At 45.3% G+C, this 23307-nt stretch overlaps 2 protein-coding genes across 2 annotated transcripts; one reads left to right on the top strand and one right to left on the bottom strand.

Moving 5' to 3' along the window:
- Positions 1-1596: 1596 nt before the first annotated feature.
- On the top strand, positions 1597-17986 carry LOC146360881 (ras-associated and pleckstrin homology domains-containing protein 1-like). Its single transcript, XM_084920794.1, has 11 exons — positions 1597-5034; positions 5245-5322; positions 8655-8814; positions 9021-9142; positions 9471-9536; positions 9643-9786; positions 10240-10350; positions 12529-12627; positions 12728-12848; positions 13338-13474; positions 13563-17986. The coding sequence occupies exons 1-11, from the start codon at positions 5002-5004 to the stop codon at positions 16185-16187; spliced, it is 3696 nt and encodes a 1231-aa protein (XP_084776920.1). The 5' UTR covers positions 1597-5001; the 3' UTR covers positions 16188-17986.
- Positions 17987-21568: 3582 nt separating this feature from the next.
- Positions 21569-22949, bottom strand: spp2 (secreted phosphoprotein 2). Its single transcript, XM_084922072.1, has 6 exons — positions 22829-22949; positions 22619-22746; positions 22420-22542; positions 22007-22120; positions 21865-21913; positions 21569-21750 (listed from the first exon to the last, which is right to left on the bottom strand). Exons 1-6 carry the CDS (start codon positions 22878-22880, stop codon positions 21647-21649), a joined length of 570 nt encoding a protein of 189 aa, XP_084778198.1. The 5' UTR covers positions 22881-22949; the 3' UTR covers positions 21569-21646.
- Between the last annotated feature and the right edge of the window lie 358 nt (positions 22950-23307).

Raw genomic sequence — 23307 nt, 5'->3', positions numbered from 1 at the left:
TCACTGTCAAATTGAAACCCGCCCCAACAGGAAGTGCAAGCAGCAGTACTCGAGCATCACCGGCCAACACGGTACGAGGTGGCAGCGCCACTGCTCGCCCCGCGGCCTCTAACATCTCCCTAGATGACATCACCTCTCAGCTAGAGAAGGCCTCCCTGAGCATGGATGAAGCGGCACGTCAGACGTCCTCCTCTTCCTCCTCCTCCTCCTCATTTTCTTCCAGCACCATCCGGCGGCCCTCGTCCGGATCGTCCGGCAGCGGAGGGCAGCATCGGAGGACTGGTTCGGTCGGTGCTGTCACCGAGCAGGACACACCATCCCAGCGGTCTAGTGTGAACTCAGCATGTGCCTCAGCTTCGAGCATGGACTCCCTGGATACGGATAAAGTGACAGGAGGAGAGGTGGAGAGCCAGGGCAGCCCAATCTCACAAGGACAAAACCAAACCAATACAGAGGTACGAGCCACACTGAAACACACACATAGACGTATCAGACGGTTTAAATGAGTCTTTCCAGATGTGACGGTAAGTGTAATGTACACAAGGACTGCGGTCAGTTCAGTTTGTAAGTCAGGAGAAGTGAGAAAGTACTAAGCATAGACCTTAACGAAGCCAAGCATGTTTATACACACATACTGATTGGAAGGAACTGCATGCCTGAAGTCTATCCAAAGTAAATGCACAATGCAGCCTCTGTATTGTGCATTCGATGCTGTCTGTGAATGCATTGCAATCTAGTCAAGTGTGACTCGGATTACAATGTCAACACCTAACAAATGTTCACTAACAAAAGCAATGCCGTGGTCGGACGGCCATGACAGTCTCTCGCATGTCCCCCCTGTTTTCACCTGCATGTGTTTACACTGTCTGTGTTTGCATCCTTTCTTATATCCACGGCCTCTGTCCTCACACACGCACACACCCCACCTGCCTGCACCCACCCGACTTTTCCAGCATGTCACGCTACGACGAGCCAACAGTAAGCCGGCCAGACGGCAGCTTGACTTCACCTCGCGAGAGGGCGAAGTGGATCGGGCCACCGTAAGTGTGTGTGTTTGTGAATGATTGAGCAATTTCTCCAGTTGGTGTGCACAGTTAATTGTTTCAAGGTTAATGGACGTTAGGTGCAACAGAATTTTTACAATTGAGCTGTCGTGTGTGTGTTTGATGTGTGTGTGTGTGTGTGTGTGGTGTGATAGTGTAGCTGTGGAGTCTAGGTTTCAGAGAATATACCGTGTATTCACGCTTTTCTCTCTCATAATCATTGCCTCTTTTCCAACAGCTGTATCTAATGACAACCATCGCTGCTGCGCATTAATGAAACCTTCTCTCGCTTCCACGCTTCTCTGTACAAAAACAGATCAAAACACTTGTGATTAATAAGCCTCACAGAATCACCTGGCACTGACTTCTCTATATTTTGTCTCTTCTTCTGCTCTTATCCTCCCCCCCATCTTCTCCTCCACCCAAGCACTCCTATCTGGACCAAGAAACCTCGCTCATTCTGAAAAGCATAGCTGGAAAGCCTTCTCACCTCCTGACCAAGGTGACTTCCTCATACACTTTTTTCTTTCATTCCTCTCCTGTGCATTCGTGTTTGTGTCTGTGTGCATTGCTCCTGTCTTCTGCTCTGCTCGTCTTTGTGGTAAAGTCCATGCTGAGAGTGATTATAGAACAGAGGATTTTTTCAAACATGCTTCCACATGTGGTGTTTTGTCTGTGGGCCTTCATTTTGTTCGATCCTTCTTTCTAACTTCATGTTGCTGGCTTTTGATTTGCACTCAGTCTTCTCTGAGCAATAAAAGCTTACAAGGGGAAAATTTATTAATGTATTAGCATTTATTACGCAGTATTAAATCATTACTTTTAATATTTTGAGTTGTTTAGAAGTCTGAAACAGAAACCAGTGTGTGCTTGCAGGGCTTTAAATGGCATGATTTGTTGCCTTTCTCTTATTTTGAAAGGTTCATCTGTGCTTTAGAAAAACTGGCTACACAAGAGGCAAAACAAATGTGAACAAAGTCTACTTGATAGATTTCTCTATGGGTTTTGGTCACATGTCACAGTTCAGCAGATGGAGCTTGCTCACAATGAGTTTCTCGCATTATAGAGACTAAACCATTACTTGATTCACCCATAGTTGAGATAATAACCCTACGTGCTAGCCAAAAGTGGAATTTGTGTTTAACTGAAAAAACAAATCTAAGTTGGACTCCAGCTTAGTTTTGTTATTCAAATGTCTCTATAATCCAAGTCGTGTCTGATGCTCCCATCACCTCTTTTAACCTCTGAGTAGATGCTTTGGCCGCTGCCTTTGGCTTCTTTGCAAAGTTTATGTTGAGCATATGTGTGCATATTTGTAGTTTGGAGCTCATTGCTTGTGAGTTATCCCACCTTTAATACACAATGCATAGCAAGAAAGTACAAATCAGCTGATTCCAAGTTGGTTGGATATTAAATCCTTAAATTCTATAATGCTGATGAACTAGAAGAGAATGTTACAGTGTGTGTCTTTAGAAACTGAAAGTTTACAGTTTTCCACACAGAGATCTCCATTAGTGGCTGTTGGCAGTAAATTGTGAGCCCTTTCAGTGATGTCCTTTATTATTTGAATATAATGGGTGACGGCAGCGACACTGTCAGCTCATCTGCCCTCAGGTTTTAGAGCTGGATATAAGAATTGCAGTCACCTTATCTAAGAAGCTGGGAAAGAAAAGCGACTGGACTTCTTTAAGTTTTTTGATGATCATGTGCATCGTCACATGAGCTAAGGTGTGAAAAAGGGTTATTATCAGCAGAGGTTTTGGGTGGACTTTGCCTCACCCTATCATGTGACCTGTTGCGATCGACTGACGCAAGATATGAGTGGGCGTTGAGCCGTCCTTAATTTTAGGTGTTAGACAGTTGGTGCTGTAAGCCATCCCCTCTGTTCGAGGATGGTCGTTCACATTGGACATAGATGGCTCCTTTCGCTCCTCTTCCATCTGTCTTCTCTGTCCAAAATGTGGACATTGGGATCCTTGAAAGAGTGACCTTTGTCCTTTAGATGCAGACGTACAGCTGAGTCTTGTCCTCTCGAGGTGGCTCTTCTATGTTGTGCCATAGACAAGGACATGTCCCACTAGGGACATCCACCAGTCGCCTTTCTTTCCAAGCTCCTTAGAATACCAGGATAACTGAGATGCTACACGGACATAGTCACCAAATCTTTTGGATTGATTCAGTGGTTCAAAACATTGGTGCCTGTTGCTGTAAACAGAGCACTCAGCTGTATATTATGTTGTTGTTGTTTTTTAAGGGGAGAGGAGTGATAGCCTGCATCTTTACAGGCTGTGAGGGGGTTTATGTGTTAGTGTTACACTTTCCACCAGAGAACAGAAGAAGGCGAGCCGCGATCGCCTGGACTCACAAGTTTTCTCCCTCTCCTCGCTCGCGAATCAGAATACTGAATGAGCGCGGGATGCTTGGGAACAAGCGAGGCGGGAGAGAGTGGAAAGACATCAAAGGAAGTGGCTGCCAAGATTTTTTCTTTTTTCTTTCTTTCTTTTTTTTTTTTTTTACAGACTAGGCAGAAGAGCTTTTTTAAAAATTGGCTCTGGTGTGGCTCAGTGTGGAAGTGGAATGGAAAACGCCTGTCGAATCGGAGTCGGTCTAATGTCTAATAAAAAGCAGGGAGTATGTCTTGTGTAGAGAGGGAATAATAGATGAGAGAGCGAGGGGGGGGGCGGGTTGTCCACGCTGACATTTCTGAGGCTGAACCCACAGTGGGACTCAAATTGACTCCCGACTGTAATCTGTACAACTTGCGTGACCTCTTGATCACTGTTGCTCTTACTCAGTCTTATACACACACACACACACACATTGGGGTGGGTAAAAGCCTGCCACTATGTGTTGGCCAAACACACTCTTGGTTTTAAAGCTTTAATGTGTGTGTGCCCTAGAGTCGGTCATGTGGAAAAGGTAGTCTGGGTCAAGGAGCGGGCAGGGGCTTCTTGAGATAAGAGGCTTGGGGAGCACTTGTTAATACCCCTCACCCTCTCTCTTTGAACACACATGCTCGTGTGTACACATGACTTCAAATATTCAGCACCTCAGCTTCTCATTCACCCACTCTCCGTCCTTGTCTCTGTGAGTTAGCTTCAGGGCCATAGTCGGTCATGGTCTTCCCCCGCCTCGTCCCGATTGGCTAAAGGGTTCAGGGTCCTTTAAACGGAGTTTGCTGGTTGGGCGGCCCTTCCTCCTGGTACCTTTTTTTGTGGGGATTATGCTCCCCTCGATTGGGTACGCTCCCAAACCCCTACATCTGCTGTAAAGAGAGGAAACGAGTGATGGAGAGGGGAGGAAGCAGGAAGGGGGAGGGGCATTTTCCTCCCTACTGTCTCACTTGCCGTTTTAGTCAAATTGTGCTCGTCTTGGCCACACATGTCTGCGTGTCAGTGAACCCATGCCATCACTAAAGTCCTCGCTCAGCACCGTCTCAGCTAGCTCGACCGCTGTCATCTCTGGGTGACGGCAGATGTGAATGCAAGGCGGACTTTGATCGACTGGGAATCACGCTGGAATAACTTTTTGTTTTTTAATCTTGGTGTGAAAGGTGGCAAACAGATTTTTGTTCATTTGAATAGAAGAAACCGCTTTTGTCATATTTTTAAATCAAGTTACGGACACATCTGGATATTTCCCATTTTGAGCATTTTGGGGGGGGCATCTTTAAGTTGGCTGCATGGATGCTCTTTGAGCTGATTCTACATTCATCTGCAGCCTCTCACCCTTGGGGGATCTTCTACTATTGTCTCCCCTTCTGCTGTATAGCATGATCAAAAGAAACCGCCGCAGCTTCACATGAATCCGGCATGAAACCATATACAGCAAGCGGAGCACCATTTTTGAGGAGCCAATGCCGCCACGGCGTCTTTTATCATAATTGCGTCTATTTGTCTAATTGAACAATCACGCTCAAGTAATAAAACACACGTGGAAGCTTACACAACCTGTAGGAATGGAGGTGATGGCATCTTGTTGGAGGGGGCAGGTAAGTAGCTGGAGCATGGGGGAAATTTAGATTTCTGCCCGTGACACAAGGCGCCATCATTCCAGATGCTTTTTTTCATGAAGTTGTGCATAGCTGCATGTGTTATTCCTGCCAAAGGAGTGACGGATGTATGACGAGGATGAGGCTATAAAATCAAAAGGCATTTTTTATGTGTGTGCTGTATTAACACACTCCTGTGTGTTCATCTAGGAGGAGCAAGCTGCCAAACTGAAGGCGGAGAAGATCAGAGTCGCCCTGGAGAAAATCAAGGAGGCACAAGTCAAAAAGGTAGGACCACCTCTTAACTCGCTGACTCTTAGAAAGTGCAGGGATATGAAGCCCTTCTGACTTTGAATAATTGCCGTCTTGTCATATTTCGTGCACGCCGCATTTCTTTGTGAACTTCATTCACAGCGAGGCAATGAAGCATGCAGAAAATAGGTCATTGCAGTGTTTGATTATGTGTGTGCGTCTGCTGGAGGAGGGAGCAAGGAAGCGGAGACGGGCTTCAGAAATATAACGCAGATCCTCATAAGACATGTTATTTATCCCGCGTATCAGCTGAACAACAGGAGCGCCTTGCCGCACTGACAGTTTGCTTCCACTGCGAGGTCGATACGGGACTCCTCACACAGGCAGGCCTTTTGTTTTGTTTTTTTCCCCCCCCAGGCCGGTGAATGAACCGTCTCTTTGAATGAGACCAATGCCATTTAACAGAATGGTGTCCTTTTTTTGCATGCAATGAATGGTTGAAGCCCAATAGTGTTACAGCGAACAGGGCTAGAGTATGGCTAGATAAAGGGTACTGGTACAGACAGGACACGAGAAGGAAAAAAAACCTCAGCTAACACAGGAGAGCTTTGATGTGCTAAATTATTCGTGCCCTGTTGTCGGCGTTTTACACGACCAGCAATGATTTGAATTTCACCGAAGCAGTTTGACTTCATCTGGATAAGAAATGGATCTTAAAGGATTTAGATGTTAGATTTAATTTAACTTTTTTCCCTCTGAGTGGTGAGGGGGGGGGGGTCTCCTGTGAGAAATGTAGGTCAGACTCCCCCCATGTCTGAGACTCATCGCTGTCCCTGCGTTCTCATTGGTCTGCGCTTCACTTCAATCATCCGTACTGGCACGCGATTGGACGTCGGGGTCGCAGTGGGAGGTGACATGCAGGAGGGTCAAGGAATCCGGGGCTTTATTTGGTTTCACACATCGAGGCTGCGATTGTGTGATCCAGGATTTGGCACGTGTGCGAGTGTGTCACATTCAGATTAGTTTAAGCTTTCGTGTTCTGGTTGCTTAAAGATGCCCAAACTACAGCCATATTCGTAGTCATGTTTAGTGGCCATATGTGGGACATGGAGATCCAGTAAATGTTTAAAATGATCCTCATGAACACATGATAAGATGTCATTCTTTCACTAAACTGAAGCTACAAATTGGAAAATGTTCAGCTTTTACACAAAAAAATACTAAAAATCTCGTGCGAGTTAGAATTTCAGTGACCTCAACCTAGAGGTCAGAGGTTAAGTTTTCTGAAAATCTTTAAACACAATAAATTGAGTAAGATTGCTCCCAGGATTTTCAAATTGATACCATAGGTGTATCTACTAAAATACAAAATGTGGGGTGGGTCTACTGATCAGTAGGTTGGCGATTTAATCCCTATCTGCTCCAGTCTGCATGCCAAATATCCTTGGACAAGATACTACCCGATGTATCCACTAGAGTATGAATGTGTGTGAATGTTGGATAGTAAGAACTTACAAGCTTTTAAGAATGGTAGTGTGAATGATTGAATGAGGCATGTTGTATAAAGAGCTTTGAGTGCTCCGGGAGAGTAGAAGAGCGCCGTATAGGAATCATCCTGTTTACCATTTAAAAATCTCAGAAGAGTTTGAATTCCAGTGACCTTGACATGAAGGTTAAAGGTCAAATTTCCTGAAGATCACCTGAGACTTCCAAATTCTTAGCATCTACAGGGCTCTAGAGTGCGACCAATTTGGTCGCAAATACGACCAAATTTTTCAGTGGTGCGACTAAAAAAAAATATTTGGTTGCACCTGTGCGACCAACTGTTCGGGTAGCGAAAAAAAAAAATCTGCAACCTTCCCATGGTCAACAACAGACACACATTATGCCCCTATCGTGGACTAAACCAATCAGAGATAGTAAGGGGCGGGACCTCTCTGATTGGCCGTGGTCCAGTTGAAAGTGCAGGTGGAAGTGGGAGGTGAGTAGCTTGAATAAAGCGATATCAATTCATTAAATCCTGAATCGACTTTTAAATATAACTGTGTTTTGCCAGAAACGCCAGATTCTCAGATTAAAGCTCACAAAACCATTTCAACAACAACCAAACAGCAGATGAGAGCAGGTACAGGGATTCCACACAAAGACGTAAACACGGAGCGGACCCGACGCATCAGAATCAACTTTGTCTTTCTCGGCTTTCTCACTCGACGGCCCGTAGACGGACACGCTGTCGGAGCTTAGCGATTCTGATGCGTCCGGTCCGCGCTGTGTTTACGTCTTTTTGCGCTGATTCTGAGCTGCAGGTTTTGTCTCTCTCCAACCAAAATTCACCGAGCCAGCAGCAAAAGAAGCAGCAAAAGAAGCAGCAAAAGAAGCAGCAAAAGAAGCAGCAAACTGCGCGTCACACTTGATCAATGTCGTCATGAATTTTGCTGTTTTGCTTCCACGACTATTAAAATCACACTCCATGCACAGCTAGCTCTCTCTCTATCTCTCTCTGTACTTCAAGAACAGTTTCCCGTCTCCAATCTCTGTTTTCTGTATTATTCATTCGCTTATTACCCACCAGTCTACCGTTGTTTACAGCGCTGTCGGCTGCTGTCTTTTTCTTTTCTTTTTCTTTTTTCACTTAAATGACCTCGGACAAGAAAGCCTATTTTTTCTGTTGTTCAATACTGAAGAAATTTAAACTTTATATGCAGAACATTGTAGAATATTTTTAAGGTTATCTGCTATAAAAAGCCAGACCAGGAAAATCTCCTTCATGTTTTTCTGTGTTTTATTCTCAGTTCCTTTCACACAAAGGCATCTGCTGTGATGTTCACAATTCTGATGAAGTCAGTACTGATAAATGATCAGAATTATAATATTTCTGACTGTCTGAGGCTAAGTTGAATCGAATCGGGACTTTGAAAACCGGAATCGAATGGATTATAGAAATCAGTGATGATACCCAGCCCTAGTGAGCAGCCTAGGCACGACAGAAGTGGATGTAGCTGTAATAGGAAAAGAACTATTGCTAACTTTTCTGTTAAGTTAAGGCCTGATCCTTCTGAAATTCATAGCCAGTGCTCTGACACGGTGTCATCAATCTTTGAATGCTGAAAAAGCACAGTGTATCCAGAAAAACACATTATATTATATAAATTATTATAAAATTTGTGTGCACCTAACTTTTGTGCCGGTACGCCGTTCCCTCCGCATTTTCCAAAGCTGTCCAGTGGGCCTTATTGGAGTATTTGCTGGGCTAATTCTGGCCCCCAAGCCTTATGTTTGACCCCCCCCCCCCCGATCTAATGCATGCATGACGATAAATCTTACATATTGATATCATGTTTTAACGTTTCCCTCTTGGCCTTCCTCAGCTGGTGATCAGGGTCCACATGTCCGACGAGAGCTCAAAGACCATGATGGTAGACGAGCGGCAGACAGTCAGGCAGGTGCTAGACAGCCTGCTGGATAAGTCCCACTGTGGATACAGCCCTGACTGGTCTCTGGTGGAAACCATCACTGAGCTGCAGATGGGTAAGGGAGCAATCGCCTGAGTTGAATAAACATTGTTTATGGTTTTGGTTCAATCTGCGCTTGTAGCATAGGGTCGAAGTTCAGGGGTTCTCGCAGCATAATACACAAAGTAATATGTAATAGTCACGGCCCCAGTTCCAGGGCAGCAAAAGAAACCTGTTCTCGCCTGTTCTTCATTACCTGTTCTCGCTCCTCCTTTTTCTCAGAGCGTATTTTTGAGGACCACGAGAACCTGGTGGAGAATCTGCTAAACTGGACCCGGGACAGCCACAACAAGCTCATGTTCATAGAGCGCATTGAGAAATACGCCCTCTTCAAGAACCCTCAGGTGACCGCCCATTACGTTAAAGCTACACACGTATGGTGGCGTGTTCAACAGACCGAGGGGCAGATAACATCCTCTCCTCTTTTAACTGCTCTGCGTTCGGTGTGCAAATGCCGACTGTGTATGTTATACTCGCAGAAGCATTGTTTATGCATGCTGAGTGCCTGCATAGAGCCAGAGAGTGAATAACAGAGTGTGTGTTTGTGTAGGAGTGTCAGAAGTAGGTCAAAGCAAGTGAAAGTGAATAATTTATTTACACATAGGATAAGGTGAGACTTTCTCCCCCTCCCATCCCTCCACTGACTTCACTGTTTTACTCAATTGCTTCCAGAACTATTTGCTGGGGCGGAAGGAGACATCAGAAATGGCCGACAGGAACAAAGAGGCTTTATTAGAGGTAATATGGTGTTTTATAAAGCAAACCGCAGACGTTTGTATCATTCCTGCTAATATGGAGCGTTAGTTAGATGAATTATTTAATGGGTTTTTGTGCAATACTTCAGGAATGTTTCTGTGGTGGCTCAGTGTCTGTGCCAGAGATCGAGGGCATCTTGTGGCTCAAAGAAGATGGGAAAAAGTCATGGAAGAAGCGTTACTTCCTCCTCAGGGCTTCGGGGATCTACTACGTCCCCAAAGGCAAAGCCAAGGTCAGTGACGGATGGTGTACGATCATTTGATCATCATTTGAGTGCACATGCTCCCTTTTTAACACCACCATCCTCCCAAGTAATTTTCAAATTTTAACACTTGCAGTTCACAGTGGCACCATGGAGACATTTATAAGTCCCATAGTACATTTCAGTCCCAGCTTTGATACTGAATAGGGCATTCTAGATGTAAGTTAGACCTTTAATAGCATATACACACAAAACGTGGACAAATGAAGGACTTTGCATAATTATTTCAAGCCATTCTGCAACTGTTTTACTCATGCACTAAAACGGCATGAGTGAAGCTCCATGTTTCTATACAACGACAGCACAAATGTGGTGGGTAAAATTCAGTTTCTTCACACAGAGCAGCAGCAGCCAACAGCGGTCTCTTTTAGGTCAACCACGCATCAGTACATGACACCGTCCCCTGCCTCTCTTTCTCCACAGGCATCCAGAGATCTCGTGTGCTTCCTGCAGTTGGACCATGTTAACGTGTATTACGGGCAGGACTACCGCAGCAAATACAAAGCTCCCACTGACTACTGCCTGGCCTTGAAGGTGAATCCCTGTAACTACATGGTGAAACGTTGCGTTGTCCTGATTGGCCTGCAAATAACAGCAGATCTTAATGTTCCTCCAGAGACCTAAACCGGCACAAATGAGCACTTGGCTAAGAAAGCTACGGATGATGTCCAGTTCTGTGTGTGATACAGATCTTGTAAACACATTTTGCAAGTCAAATAATTAGATGTCTGCATATCTGAAGAAATCTATAACAAGAGAAATGAGGCATGATAACATGGGTGGGATGTACACGTGTCCTCCTTTGCATCTGTTTAGTAGAGGTTTGAACACATCAAATAGTTCTTGTACAGGGAGTGCAGAATTATTAGGCAAGTTGTATTTTTGAGGAATAATTTTATTATTGAACAACAACCATGTTCTCAATGAACCCAAAAAACTCATTAATAGCAAAGCTGAATGTTTTTGGAAGTAGTTTTTAGTTTGTTTTTAGTTTTAGCTATTTTAGGGGGATATCTGTGTGTGCAGGTGACTATTACTGTGCATAATTATTAGGCAACTTAACAAAAAACAAATATATACCCATTTCAATTATTTATTTTTACCAGTGAAACCAATATAACATCTCCACATTCACAAATATACATTTCTGACATTCAAAAACAAAACAAAAACAAATCAGCGACCAATATAGCCACCTTTCTTTGCAAGGACACTCAAAAGCCTGCCATCCATGGATTCTGTCAGTGTTTTGATCTGTTCACCATCAACATTGCGTGCAGCAGCAACCACAGCCTCCCAGACACTGTTCAGAGAGATGTACTGTTTTCCCTCCTTGTAAATCTCACATTTGATGATGGACCACAGGTTCTCAATGGGGTTCAGATCAGGTGAACAAGGAGGCCATGTCATTAGTTTTTCTTCTTTTATACCCTTTCTTGCCAGCCACGCTGTGGAGTACTTGGACACGTGTGATGGAGCATTGTCCTGCATGAAAATCATGTTTTTCTTGAAGGATGCAGACTTCTTCCTGTACCGCTGCTTGAAGAAGGTGTCTTATAGAAACTGGCAGTGGGACTGGGAGTTGAGCTTGACTCCATCCTCAACCCGAAAAGGCCCCACAAGCTCATCTTTGATGATACCAGCCCAAACCAGTACTCCACCTCCACCTTGCTGGCGTCTGAGTCGGACTGGAGCTCTCTGCCCTTTACCAATCCAGCCACGGGCCCATCCATCTGGCCCATCAAGACTCACTCTCATGTCATCAGTCCATAAAACCTTAGAAAAATCAGTCTTGAGATATTTCTTGGCCCAGTCTTGACGTTTCAGCTTGTGTGTCTTGTTCAGTGGTGGTCGTCTTTCAGCCTTTCTTACCTTGGCCATGTCTCTGAGTATTGCACACCTTGTGCTTTTGGGCACTCCAGTGATGTTGCAGCTCTGAAATATGGCCAAACTGGTGGCAAGTGGCATCTTGGCAGCTGCACGCTTGACTTTTCTCAGTTCATGGGCAGTTATTTTGCGCCTTGGTTTTTCCACACGCTTCTTGCGACCCTGTTGACTATTTTGAATGAAACGCCTGATTGTTCGATGATCACGCTTCAGAAGCTTTGCAATTTTGAGACTGCTGCATCCCTCTGCAAGATATCTCACTATTTTTGACTTTTCTGAGCCTGTCAAGTCCTTCTTTTGACCCATTTTGCCAAAGGAAAGGACGTTGCCTAATAATTATGCACACCTGATATAGGGTGTTGATGTCATTAGACCACACCCCTTCTCATTACAGCGATGCACATCACCTAATATGCTTAATTGGTAGTAGGCTTTCGAGCCTATACAGCTTGGAGTAAGACAACATGCATGAAGAGGATGAAGTGGACAAAATACTCATTTGCCTAATAATTCTGCACTCCCTGTAGATATGCAGTCTTAGCACTTCACTGTTACCCCCATGCACTTAGTACCATTAGTCTGCTATTAGAAAATGCCTCTGGAGATCTTTTCCAAAGAAGTTGATTGGATTAGTTTAATCTGAATAGAAAGTTTATTTACTGACTGCATTTAATGTAATGAATAAGCACTTGTCTAATAAATTGCAAGAGGATGCTTCGATGTCAATAGCACATCTTATTTGTTTAAAAAAATCCTTTTATTTTGAATCGTTTTGCAGTGTCTGTGCAGAGCACTTAATGATCATAATACTTGTTTTATTTGCAGCATCCACAAATCCAGAAGAAGTCCCAGTACATCAAGTATCTGTGCTGCGATGATGTGAGGACGCTGCACCAGTGGGTGAATGGAATCCGCATCGCAAAGGTTGGTTTGAAGCAGAGTTACTGTTCAAGGCAAAGAAATAAGCAGATAAATGTTTTGTTTTAATTTATCAAATGCATCTGTGTTCTTCGATCTCATACAGTATGGGAAGCAGCTGTATTTGAACTACCAGGAAGCCATGAAGAGGACAGAGGCAGCCTACGATTGGTCCTCTCTCTCTACGTCTAGCATCAGATCTGGCTCCAGCTCCGCCAGCATACCCGGTTCGCTCACGAGCTAGGCTAAGCACCACTAATGGCTCCTTTAAATGCATCATCATGTCCAGTGTATAGTTAATTCAACATGGAAGCAATTTAGCTTTAAAAACAAAAGCGCTTCCATTTTTCTTACTAAGTCAATGCTAAGTTATGCTAGTTATGCTACCAGATAGAAGTGGAGCATATTGTAAAGTGTATTCAGACATGCTCACCTACCGCTGTTAGAGGTCACTCTGAACACAGAACAAGAATGCAAACACACACATATTAACAAACAGGCACTAGACTTTTAACTCGCTTGATTCACTAAAAAGAAACACATTTGTGTTGGAGAATGCTCAGAAACAGCAAAAAGATGTACATAATAAATATTCTATGTCAAATCTTTTAAATTTTTAAGAAGGACTTTTGACTCATCTATGATGTATTTCCAATATTACTAATTGATAAGAGGCCTTTTACAAAAGGCTTACAGTTTTTCATTTGTTTTTTCAGAGTCCCAGTCGAATCATTCGGGCCATTCTGACAGCGGGGTGGATACGGGCTCCTCTCATGGGCGTTCCCAGAGCGTGGTGAGCTCCATATTTTCAGAGGCCTGGAAGAGGGGTACCCAGATTGAGGAAAACTCAAAGGTATGAGTTTCAGCGTGTTAAAGTCGCATGTTTGCAGGAGGATGTGTGAGTCACGTGACAAAGCTAACACTCGCTCTGTTCTCCGCAGATGAGAATGGAGGCATCCAGAGGGGCCACGCTGCCGCACGGTTCCCACAGCCACCGGCATCACAGCCAGCATTCAGTTGACCACTCAGCCCTGACGCCGCCTCCGCAGCAGCCTCAGGCGCAGCCTCCATCACGGCCTCAGTCTCAGCCCCACCCCCAGCAGCAGCAGCAGCACCACCCCCCACAGCATCAGCACCCATTGGTGCAACCCCAGACGCCAATTCAGCTGCATCAGCAGCACCAGCACCCGCCCCCCCAGCATCCGTCTCCTCAGGAGGTAGTGCTGCCACCGCCACCACCGCAGGCAGCACCACCGCCACCGCTACAACCACCACAGTCTGCTCAACTACATCAACAGCAGCTGCAGAAGCAGCAACAGTCACAGGCCTTCAGCAACTACAACCACATGCCCCCACAGGAGCAGCAGCAACCAGCTCCCGCACCCCCTCCACCTCCGCCACCTCCACCACCGCCTCCCCCACCCCCTCCACCAGTCCAGACGGTGTCATATCAGTCGCCTGCTCTCACAATGTACAAGTACAGCACCATCACCAGGCTGCAGAACCAGAAAGGAGGCAAGATACCCTTTCACCTCCCTGCTACAGCCCAGCAGGTTCTGCCCACGACTCTGACACCACCTGCACTGCAGCCCATCAAACCAAACGTCAATCACATTGCCGCAAGGACTAATGTGCCCCCGCCTCCTCCACCACCACCTCCCCCTCCACCGTCCATGCCAACCCCCGGGTCTGCCATGGCTGTGCTGAAACTGGGCCCACCCAGTCCGGCTACTCCACCGGCTTTCATCCCTCCACCGGCTTTCATCCCTCCACCGCCAGTTCCTCTGCCTGCTCCACAGACCAATGGAATTGCATTTCCTCCCCCTCCGCCGCCCCCACCGCCACCAGCTATTGCAGCTGCTCCCGTGAGTCAGCCTGTCTACCACAGTGGACTCAAGCAAGCGCTGAAGGAGCGGTTTCCCAGCCCGCCGCGGGACCTCCCGTCTCCAAACGGCGGGCTCGAGGATTCCCCACCACCTGCCCCCACACCACCACCCCCGCCTCCTCCACCTCCACCACCGCCGCCACCACCTCCTCCTCCTCAACAGTTCCAAGTACCGGCCCAGTTTCCACCTCCTCCTGCACCCCTGGCAGCACCACTGAAAAACTTCAACCCAGGCTTTCTCCCTCATACTGCCCCCAAGCCCATGTCACCAGTCTCCCCTTTCCCTCCTGCCCCGCCTCCTGCTACAATGAGTTGCCCGACCCCAGCTCCACCACCACCCCCTCCTCTACCTGCACCCCTTAAGAAGCAGTTTAGCCTCCAGACAGGCCACACCTCCACTCAACCCCCTCCAACTCTGCCTAAGCAGCATAGTTTGTCTAAGCCACCAACCATTTCCACAGGAGCCCCTCCCACCATGTCTCTGGTGAAACAGCTAGCCAGTCAGTTCCCAGGAGCTTCATCCCAAGCAGGCAATCAAATGGAGACTTCGAAAGCCCCACTCTCTCCCCCTGCAGTTAAAACCAAACCAAAATGGCAGCGTGGGGGTGGCCAGCAGCTGCAGTCTCCCGAATTCCCTCCTCCTCCTCCAGACAGCAACACCGGCTTCCCTGCTCAACCACCACCACCACCTCCTCCTCCTCCTCCACCTCCCCCAGCACCAGTCACAGGTCCGACGCCACCTCCTCCTCCCCTTCCTTCTGGAAACATGGGCTCCCCCATAAGGAGGTCACCCTCTGGTTCCTCTAGTTTTGGAGGCAAGAAACCTCCTCCCACCCCCCAGAGGAACTCCAGCATCAAGTCCAACGCCTCAAACTCCTACGAGGAATCCAGGAGAAATTTGCTCAGCAAGTTTGCTCCCCAAGGCAACACCGCCCCTCCCTCCTCATGTCCTCCCTCCAATGGATCGCCTTCAAAGGAGCCCTCAAATGGACCTCCTGCTCCCCCAAAACCAGGAAAGCTCAACCTGGCTAACCTGCCCCTGGCACTGCAGGCCAAGGTAAGCCAGGCAAAGCAGTCTAGTGGCGACTTCCCTTCCCCACCTCCTGAGTGCGCCTACTTCCCACCTCCTCCACCTGCCTCCGAGCTCTTCCCCCCTCCACCACCTCCAGGTAATGACGCCCATACGGGCGGACCTCCTCGAGTAGCAGTGGTGAATCCCCAGCCCCAGGCTCCTCCTCCTCCACCACCCATCTCCCTCGTCAGTAACTCAACATGGGGAAAGAGCTCCCTGAAAAAGACTCCTCCGCCCACGCTCGGGCGGCGTAGTAACAACACCCCAGAACCACCTCCGCTCTCGCCACCTCCACCCACTTCCCCAAAAGGTAGCTCAGGCCAGCCCAACTTCTTGGAGGATCTGAACAGGACACTGAGGCGAAAGTCAGTGGGACGCCAGGGCTCCACCAACTCTGCCGGCCTCTCAGGCAAGTTGGACCCCGCGGGGACCATGGACGACATGGCGCTGCCCCCGCCGCCTCCTGAGCTGCTCCTGGACCAAGGAAAGCAAAGCAACGGAGGAAACGGTGGCTATATGTCCGGAAACATCTCAGGCTATGCAACACTACGACGAGGACCCCCTCCTGCCCCACCCAAAAGAGGGGATGGCACCAAGCTTACTGGATAGTAGTTGAACTTGTCGATAAGGACACGATGAAGACGAATGAATAGACAGTGAAATGATATACTGAAGTAAAAATGCATTAGTGGACTACTCTTTTCTTCTCCTGGGGACACGATAATAAATGACTGTGTATATACTAAAAGCCAAACCAGACCATCTTCAATTAGTGTTTGCTAGTTCTCCATTTTTTTTATTGCTTGGCTTTCTGGATGAGTGAGGTTTACAATACTGGGACACTTTAGACTCAAACAGGTTAAGTTGGAGGTGTCTAAACTATCCAAGCTCTCTGGAACATGAAGTTTTTGCCCCGTACGGTATAACCCCACTTGTCTGGTACACCAAGCAGCTCTGAGTAAACACTAATAATAAGACTTTGTGCAAATATTATTGGATCCAGGTCTGAGCCAAATCATGCATCTGCTTCTTTGCCACAAGTTTGTGCCACGTTACTGGAGACGCAACACAGAAAACAACAAAAACTCATCATGATCTCTCTGCTTTGGTACTGCATGGACAACATGTAAACAACAAGCTGTAAAACATGAAGCTGTGTGCGTGTGTGTGTGTGTGTGTGTGTGTGTGTGAGAGAGAGAGAAATGGACTGAACGTGCATCCATGCATTGAGTGCATGCATGCGTATGTGATGGTATGGTGGTAGTAGTTAATCATCATTAGGGAAGGCCTTCATGGAACAGGGATTGTCAGGTTTGCTTTTATATAAAATTATTTAAAGATTGGTAAATGGAAGGATTTTTTTTATATGTGTAAGTGTCTTTTAAATAGATTAAAGCCTAGAGAGGAGCAGATCAACATTAGCGCACAATGGAATGTATCTGGAAGAAAAGAAAGGCAATGATTCAGTAAAATCTTTTGTCTTAAGCGTTTCTAGACTGTTTCACCACTTGACAAATGCAAATCAGAAGGAAGCCTTACTCTTAAAGTCTTGCACAGAGGTCAAAACAGAAAGGAAGTATCTTCTAAAGGTTTCCAAAAAAAATGGCATGGATTGTGCAGCTGGATTTAATTTAATGCAAAACGTGTACTGGACTTTGTAGAAAAGGAGAGAGGAGGAGGAGGAGGCCTGGGGTGGTTATCTTTGTGGACTGTGTGAGTTCCCTGTGTGCTGGCTTGATTTTGGACCTTATCCTTCAGTTTGTATCTGTACAGTTGCAGCTGCTGCTCCGTTACCGTTGGTTCCCCCCGCCGCCTTCTTAAGTTCACCGTCCAGGAAGTGGCGAGCACCGGCTGGATTCAGCCACGTGAAGTATCGAAGGAGAGATGCATTTTATCCGGTTAATGTACAGAGCGTCGAATCATGTAGTTTATTATAACACAAATCATCTGAATGTTCAACTCAACTTTGTGTCTATGGAATCTCGTTTCCTCATGGTGCCATTGCTGCTCCATCTCTTGGTGCACAGGGTCAGAGGTTATCTAGAGGGTCGACTATGAAGGGTTTCCATTTCTAGCAGCGATGCCTTCGTTTTTAGGGTGCTAGTGCTGTCCTTTGACATGTCCGTGCGTGCCAGGATGACATATCATGAATATTTCAGATCATTTAGACTGGCTGTGGTGTGGGGTGGTGTAGATTCCATACAAGGCCTTGAAGACAGTGTATCTTTTTTTCTTATAACTGAACGTCATTGTCCTTACCGGGATGTTTGCTGCAGTACAGTATGTAAGTTATATCGATGTGCTGAGGCGAACACGTGGGGCCAGATGAAGAAAAATGTTTGCAGATGAGAGTAAATGTTTCCTCTTGCATATAAACTGAAAATCACAATATAAATGTTTAAACCAGACCTCAACCCGTCTCTGTGTCGTTTGTTCACTTAATTTAAAGATTATGTGTAGTTCAGTGCAAAAGTCTTGAGTCACCCCTCATTTCTTTTTATTTTGTTTCCAATGAGCCTTTCTTCAAAGTTTTTATTTGGATATTGGCTCCTTTTTCACTCATTTTCATTCCAGTTGTTGTATCTGACCATTTTTCTGAAGAATATTTTTGTTAAGCTGCCAACACTAACCTATGAGTCATTGAAGTATAAAAAAGCAACTAACTCGTGGGATGACCAGTGTTTGTGTCTACACAAAAAACAAATTGGAACCAGTTTTAAACTGTCTCTTTGTTGCTAGCAGCCTGTCACAAAAACGCATCATCGTTTCCATTTCTTGAGTTGAATTTATGAAAAATGCCACAGATAATGGCAATATTTAATGGTAATTTATTTATTATTATTTAATAAATAATGGTAATATTTATGGCAGATGAACAGTGTCTGAAAGACATCTTTAGAAACAGGACAAAAGACCTGATAGATGTATCTGGCCCCTCAGCTGATTCCTCAACTGTTCACTGAAGCCTCAGAAATGCTCTCAGTGGAAGGGTGGCTGCCAGGAAGCCATTATTATGGAAGGGGAAGTGGGAGAAAAGGGTGAAATATTAAAATTGGACTGAAAATGAGTGGCCACAGGTCTTATGGAGCAATTAACCCAAATTTAAATCTTTTGTTGAACTAATAGTCAGTATGGAGGTGATCAGGCAAGAGGTACAACAGTGAGTATGGACAGCTACATATAAAACACGATGAAAGCTGTGTCATGGTTTGCATTTCAGCCAGTGGTGTTGGAGTGAAAACTGATGAAATTATGAACATACAAAGCACATAACACTTTGATCCATCGTGCAGTACCATCTGTAAAGCTTCTGATTGGCAGCAGCTTCATTGTCTTCAGCAGGACAGTGATCCTAAACAACACAGTAGAACCATACCTGGATTGGCCTCCCCAGAGCTTGCACCTCAACATTATTGAAACAGTGTGGGATCATGTTAACAGAGAACAGAACAAAAGGCAGAAACATCCAAAGAAAGCTCTGAATGTCCTTCAAGAAGCCTGGAGAACTATTCCTGAAGACAATTTAAAGACATGACATGAAAGCTCCCTTAGAGGGTTCAGACTGTGTGGAAGAATAAAGGTTGTCATGCCAAATATTGACTTTAAAGCTCATTAGAATTGTACAAACTCTGTTTTTGCCTTACATACTGTATTTCCCTGTATGTTTGCATACTTTTTAATAAATAATTGCACCTACTTCCAATTTTCCCACCACAATATAAAGAAATGAGGGGTCACTTAAGACCTTTGCACATCTCTGGATGTTTGTTTGATGTGTTGCATTCAAGTGCAATTTACAAGCGACTTGTTTGATTGGTAGGTCACACACCCCCTCTAGTGGTTTTATCCTATCCTACACTACACTCAGTAGCGGTTTTTGATATGGGCGACACGGGCCGTTGCCCAGGGCGGCATAGGCAAAAGAAAGTTTCTTGCACCCATGCTGCCCCGACATCATGACAGCGCATTTTGGGGATTGCATGGGCACTGGTCGGTTTTCTATCGCCCATTTGCGAGGACTAAGGGCGCCATCGGTTTGCGACGTGCGCCTTCTGCTTGCGGCACAGGGAGGACAGGACGGGGCGGCGGGGGATTCTCTGGCTGGCTGAAGCGGCATCTAATAACCAGCTCGCAAAATAAAACAAAATAAAAACAAACCAACAAACACGAAAACAGCAGACATTATGATACAGACTTATAATTTGCGCTGCATTTAATGTTTTGTTTCTAAATTCTATACGCGAAAAGTGAGCAGAGCCCTCGGTGCGCCTGCTCGCTGCTGCTGAAGTCAAAGTAAACTTTATTGTCATCTCCGCTACATACAGAACAGTATATAGAGAGAATAGACGACGAGTCTCCAGTTACAGCAGTGCAAGTAAACAAACAATATATATAAGAAGAGTAAGAAAATAAATATACGTTTTAGGACTCGGGGTAAAGGGATCAATAACAATTTAAAATTTATAATTTACAGTTTGATGATTTAAAGTCTCACATACAACCTGTCAAAAGGGGAGGGGGCGGCTGCTTCCAAATAGAGCACATTTCATTCATAATGTAAATGAGAGCCCATTATGTATTCATGATTTGTTCCTGGGTTGTGCGAAATCCCAGACATAAAATAAAGTGAATCTGTGAACTAAGGTGTAGGTGTGTTAGATTATGTTGTGGTGATCCTCGGGCTGGGGGATGGGTGTTCATACTGGAGTGCAAAATTAAAACCAATGGAAGATGGACAAGAAAAGTTCAAAGCCATCAGGTGCTCAGTTTAGAAAAAAGAGAAAAGAAGAGGAAGAGAAACGAGCAAAAGATGCAGGTAAGCAGATGTGTCATTGGATAATGGCAGGTCATCCTGAAACAATCAGAATCAGAATACTTTATTAATCCCTAAGGAAATTATGTGAGTTACAGTTGCTCCAAGAAGAAATGGTAAAAATAGTAACAGTAACAGACTAAACTCCAAATAATACATTATGTTACAGATTTTAAGAAATAGCACTAATATATACAGATCACTCAATTATAAATATCAAGGATTAACAGAGGTGATTATAAATAAATATCAAGAAAATTGACAAGAATATTACAGAGTAGAAAAAAACGTGTGCAAAAAGAGTGTATTAGATGGAGGCGTTGTACAGGGAGATGGCCACAGGTAGGAATGGTTTCCTGTGTCGGTCAGTGGTGCTTTTTGGTAATATCAGTGTCTCTCTGAGCGTGCTCCTGTGATTAGCCAGCATGCCATGGAGTGGGTGGGAGGTATTATCCATGATTTTCCTTATCTTGGACAACATCCACCTCTCAGACACCACCCTAACGGAGTCCAGCTCCATCCCCACAACATTACTGGTCTTGTGGATAAGTTTATTTAGTCTGTTGGCGTCTGTGACCCTCAACCTGCTGCCCCAGCATGCAACAGCAAATAGGATAGCACTGACCACAACAGAGATACAACAAGATAACATTAATTAGTAGGTATAGTGATGTTTGTTAGCCACTTGGTTATGATAGTAAACAGTAGACACTAATGTAGCTTATTGAATCTTTTGGACTGTGTTCGGCACAATATTAATTAGTCATTGTCAACTTTTGATTTGTCCTATTCTCATTGTATGACGAATTATAATGGCTGTTTGTTAGCCGTACTACTATGCATACTTGCTCTCTCCATATATATATATGTGTGCGTGTGTGTTTGTATGTTTATCTGGTTAAATTCAGCATGGTTCCAAAAACAGTTTTTACAATAAAATATGTAAATGTACAATCCTTAATATGTTTTATGTGTGGGTGTGGGGTCAGAGGGAGTGTTCGCCCAGGGCACCAAACAGGCTAGGACCGCCCCTGCTTACACTCTAAACATATTGGTGCTCAATATAACGTTTGACGAATGGAAATTTAAAACATAAAAACAGGTATATTTTCTTCGTGTTTCAATAATCATTCAGCAGCTCTGTAAATTAAATGAGAATTAAAGGGGGACAAAAAAATTTGCAAAATATCTTAATTCAGTTTTTTTTTAATATATATGATCAGCACCTAAAAGAAAGTCATGGATAGCTGAACTTTCACACTACATAGTTGCTGAAAGTGTCTCCTCTGGGTCGGTCTTCTGCCAGCTGGTTGTACCGGGAGCCACCAGGCTGGGCTGAAGGTGCAGCTGTAGCTGGGACTGCCAAAAGTTTTGAGGTTGTTAGTCCACTTATTTGCACTTAACATCCAAAAAAAGTTTTAAATAAAGATCAATGTAAGAAAAAGACAAAAGAAAATGTGAAAATGTGCTTACCTCTGTTAGCAAATGGGGCATTGAACTGCTGTCTCCTTCTCAAGAACACCTGTGGAAACAAAGCCTGGGTATTCATGCGCTGTGCATAAAGGGCAACAACTGTTTGGCTCTTTAACTTGTGCCACTCTGACTCTTGACTCACCTCCTCGCTGCTCTCTGAGCTGGAGCTGGAGCTGCCATCGTGGCCGCACCTCAGAGAGACCACCTGGGGAGATCTGGCCATCATTCGTACCCGGGTGGAACAGGTGAAGGAGGGCTGAAGGTGGGTAAAAGAGAAAGAAACAAGAAAAAACCCTGCTTTATTAGTCTGTGTGATATTTCTTTAAATACCTGGTGGCCGCTGTCCCGTCAATCACACAGGGGCACATTCTGGCCCAGTAAACTCGTGCCAATGTAAACAACAGGCTGTAGCACTGAGTCAACATGTGTCCACTCCAGGATACAGATATCAGCCCTTCACAGGGAACCATCCACATAATATTCCAGCTTCTGACGTGGCTAATTTATTTATTATCTCACTGAAGTATTTGGAAAGCATTGGTTTAAATGTCTCACCACAAAGAAGCCAGGCCTGAAGGCACAGGCCCGAGGGTCGTCTTGGGAAGTCTTTGCACACTGAGTCTCCTTAATCCGAAAAACCATCAGCAGGTCAACGGTGTCCAGGCCCGTGGGAATGACCTGTCACACGTGGGATATTCAGGACAAATCAGCTGTTGCCATACTGTTAAATGCATTAAGCACACAACAGGCTCACCTTTGTGACAGAGCCTGTAGTGACCCTGTAAAGGTGGCTGGCAGCATACACAGAGTTGACCTCTGCCAAAGCTGCTTCCAGAGCGCTGTCTGCCGCAGACTGCAGCTCAGAGTTGTGAAGTGGGATGCCTTCAAAGTCACAGACAAGGAGGGGGGAAAGGTGAAGTTACTGAATCTTATTTTGAAGTGATCAGGACAGAAAGTTACTCACCTGTGCATCCAAGAGACAGCAGCAGGGCTGGGAGGAGCACGTATGACTTCATCTTGACGATGGGCACCAAACCAAAATGCCTCAAAGTTTCATTTACTTCTCTCTAAATATACTCAGCACTGAACCTGTGCACCGCCTCTTAAACTCCATAACCCCAAAAACAAAGCCTCCCTCTCTTGCACTGTCCTGTCTGCCCAGCTTCCTTTTATGTCCTTTGGGTGCATTCCAGTACCCATACTACCATACGATGTCCTAATACACTGTACGTCAAATGCAATGTGACAAACAACCGGGATGTCCTGCTGCATGCAATATGTTAGGCATGCTTTAGGGCCATTCTGATCCTGAGTCCTCTACATGAATGGTAGGAGGTTCAAAGTTCAATATGATAAAGCAGTCCCAGTCACATGCCCATTGTAAGGATGATAGAAATGTGTACTGAGTGTAAAAACGAAAAAAGGAAAATAAGGTGAGCCCAG

This window comes from Perissodus microlepis, chromosome 23 (assembly GCF_051167445.1).
Source record: "Perissodus microlepis isolate ML-2025 ecotype Zambia chromosome 23, ASM5116744v1, whole genome shotgun sequence".
Taxonomy (NCBI): domain Eukaryota; kingdom Metazoa; phylum Chordata; class Actinopteri; order Cichliformes; family Cichlidae; genus Perissodus; species Perissodus microlepis.
This window is presented reverse-complemented; position numbering and strand designations above follow the sequence as displayed.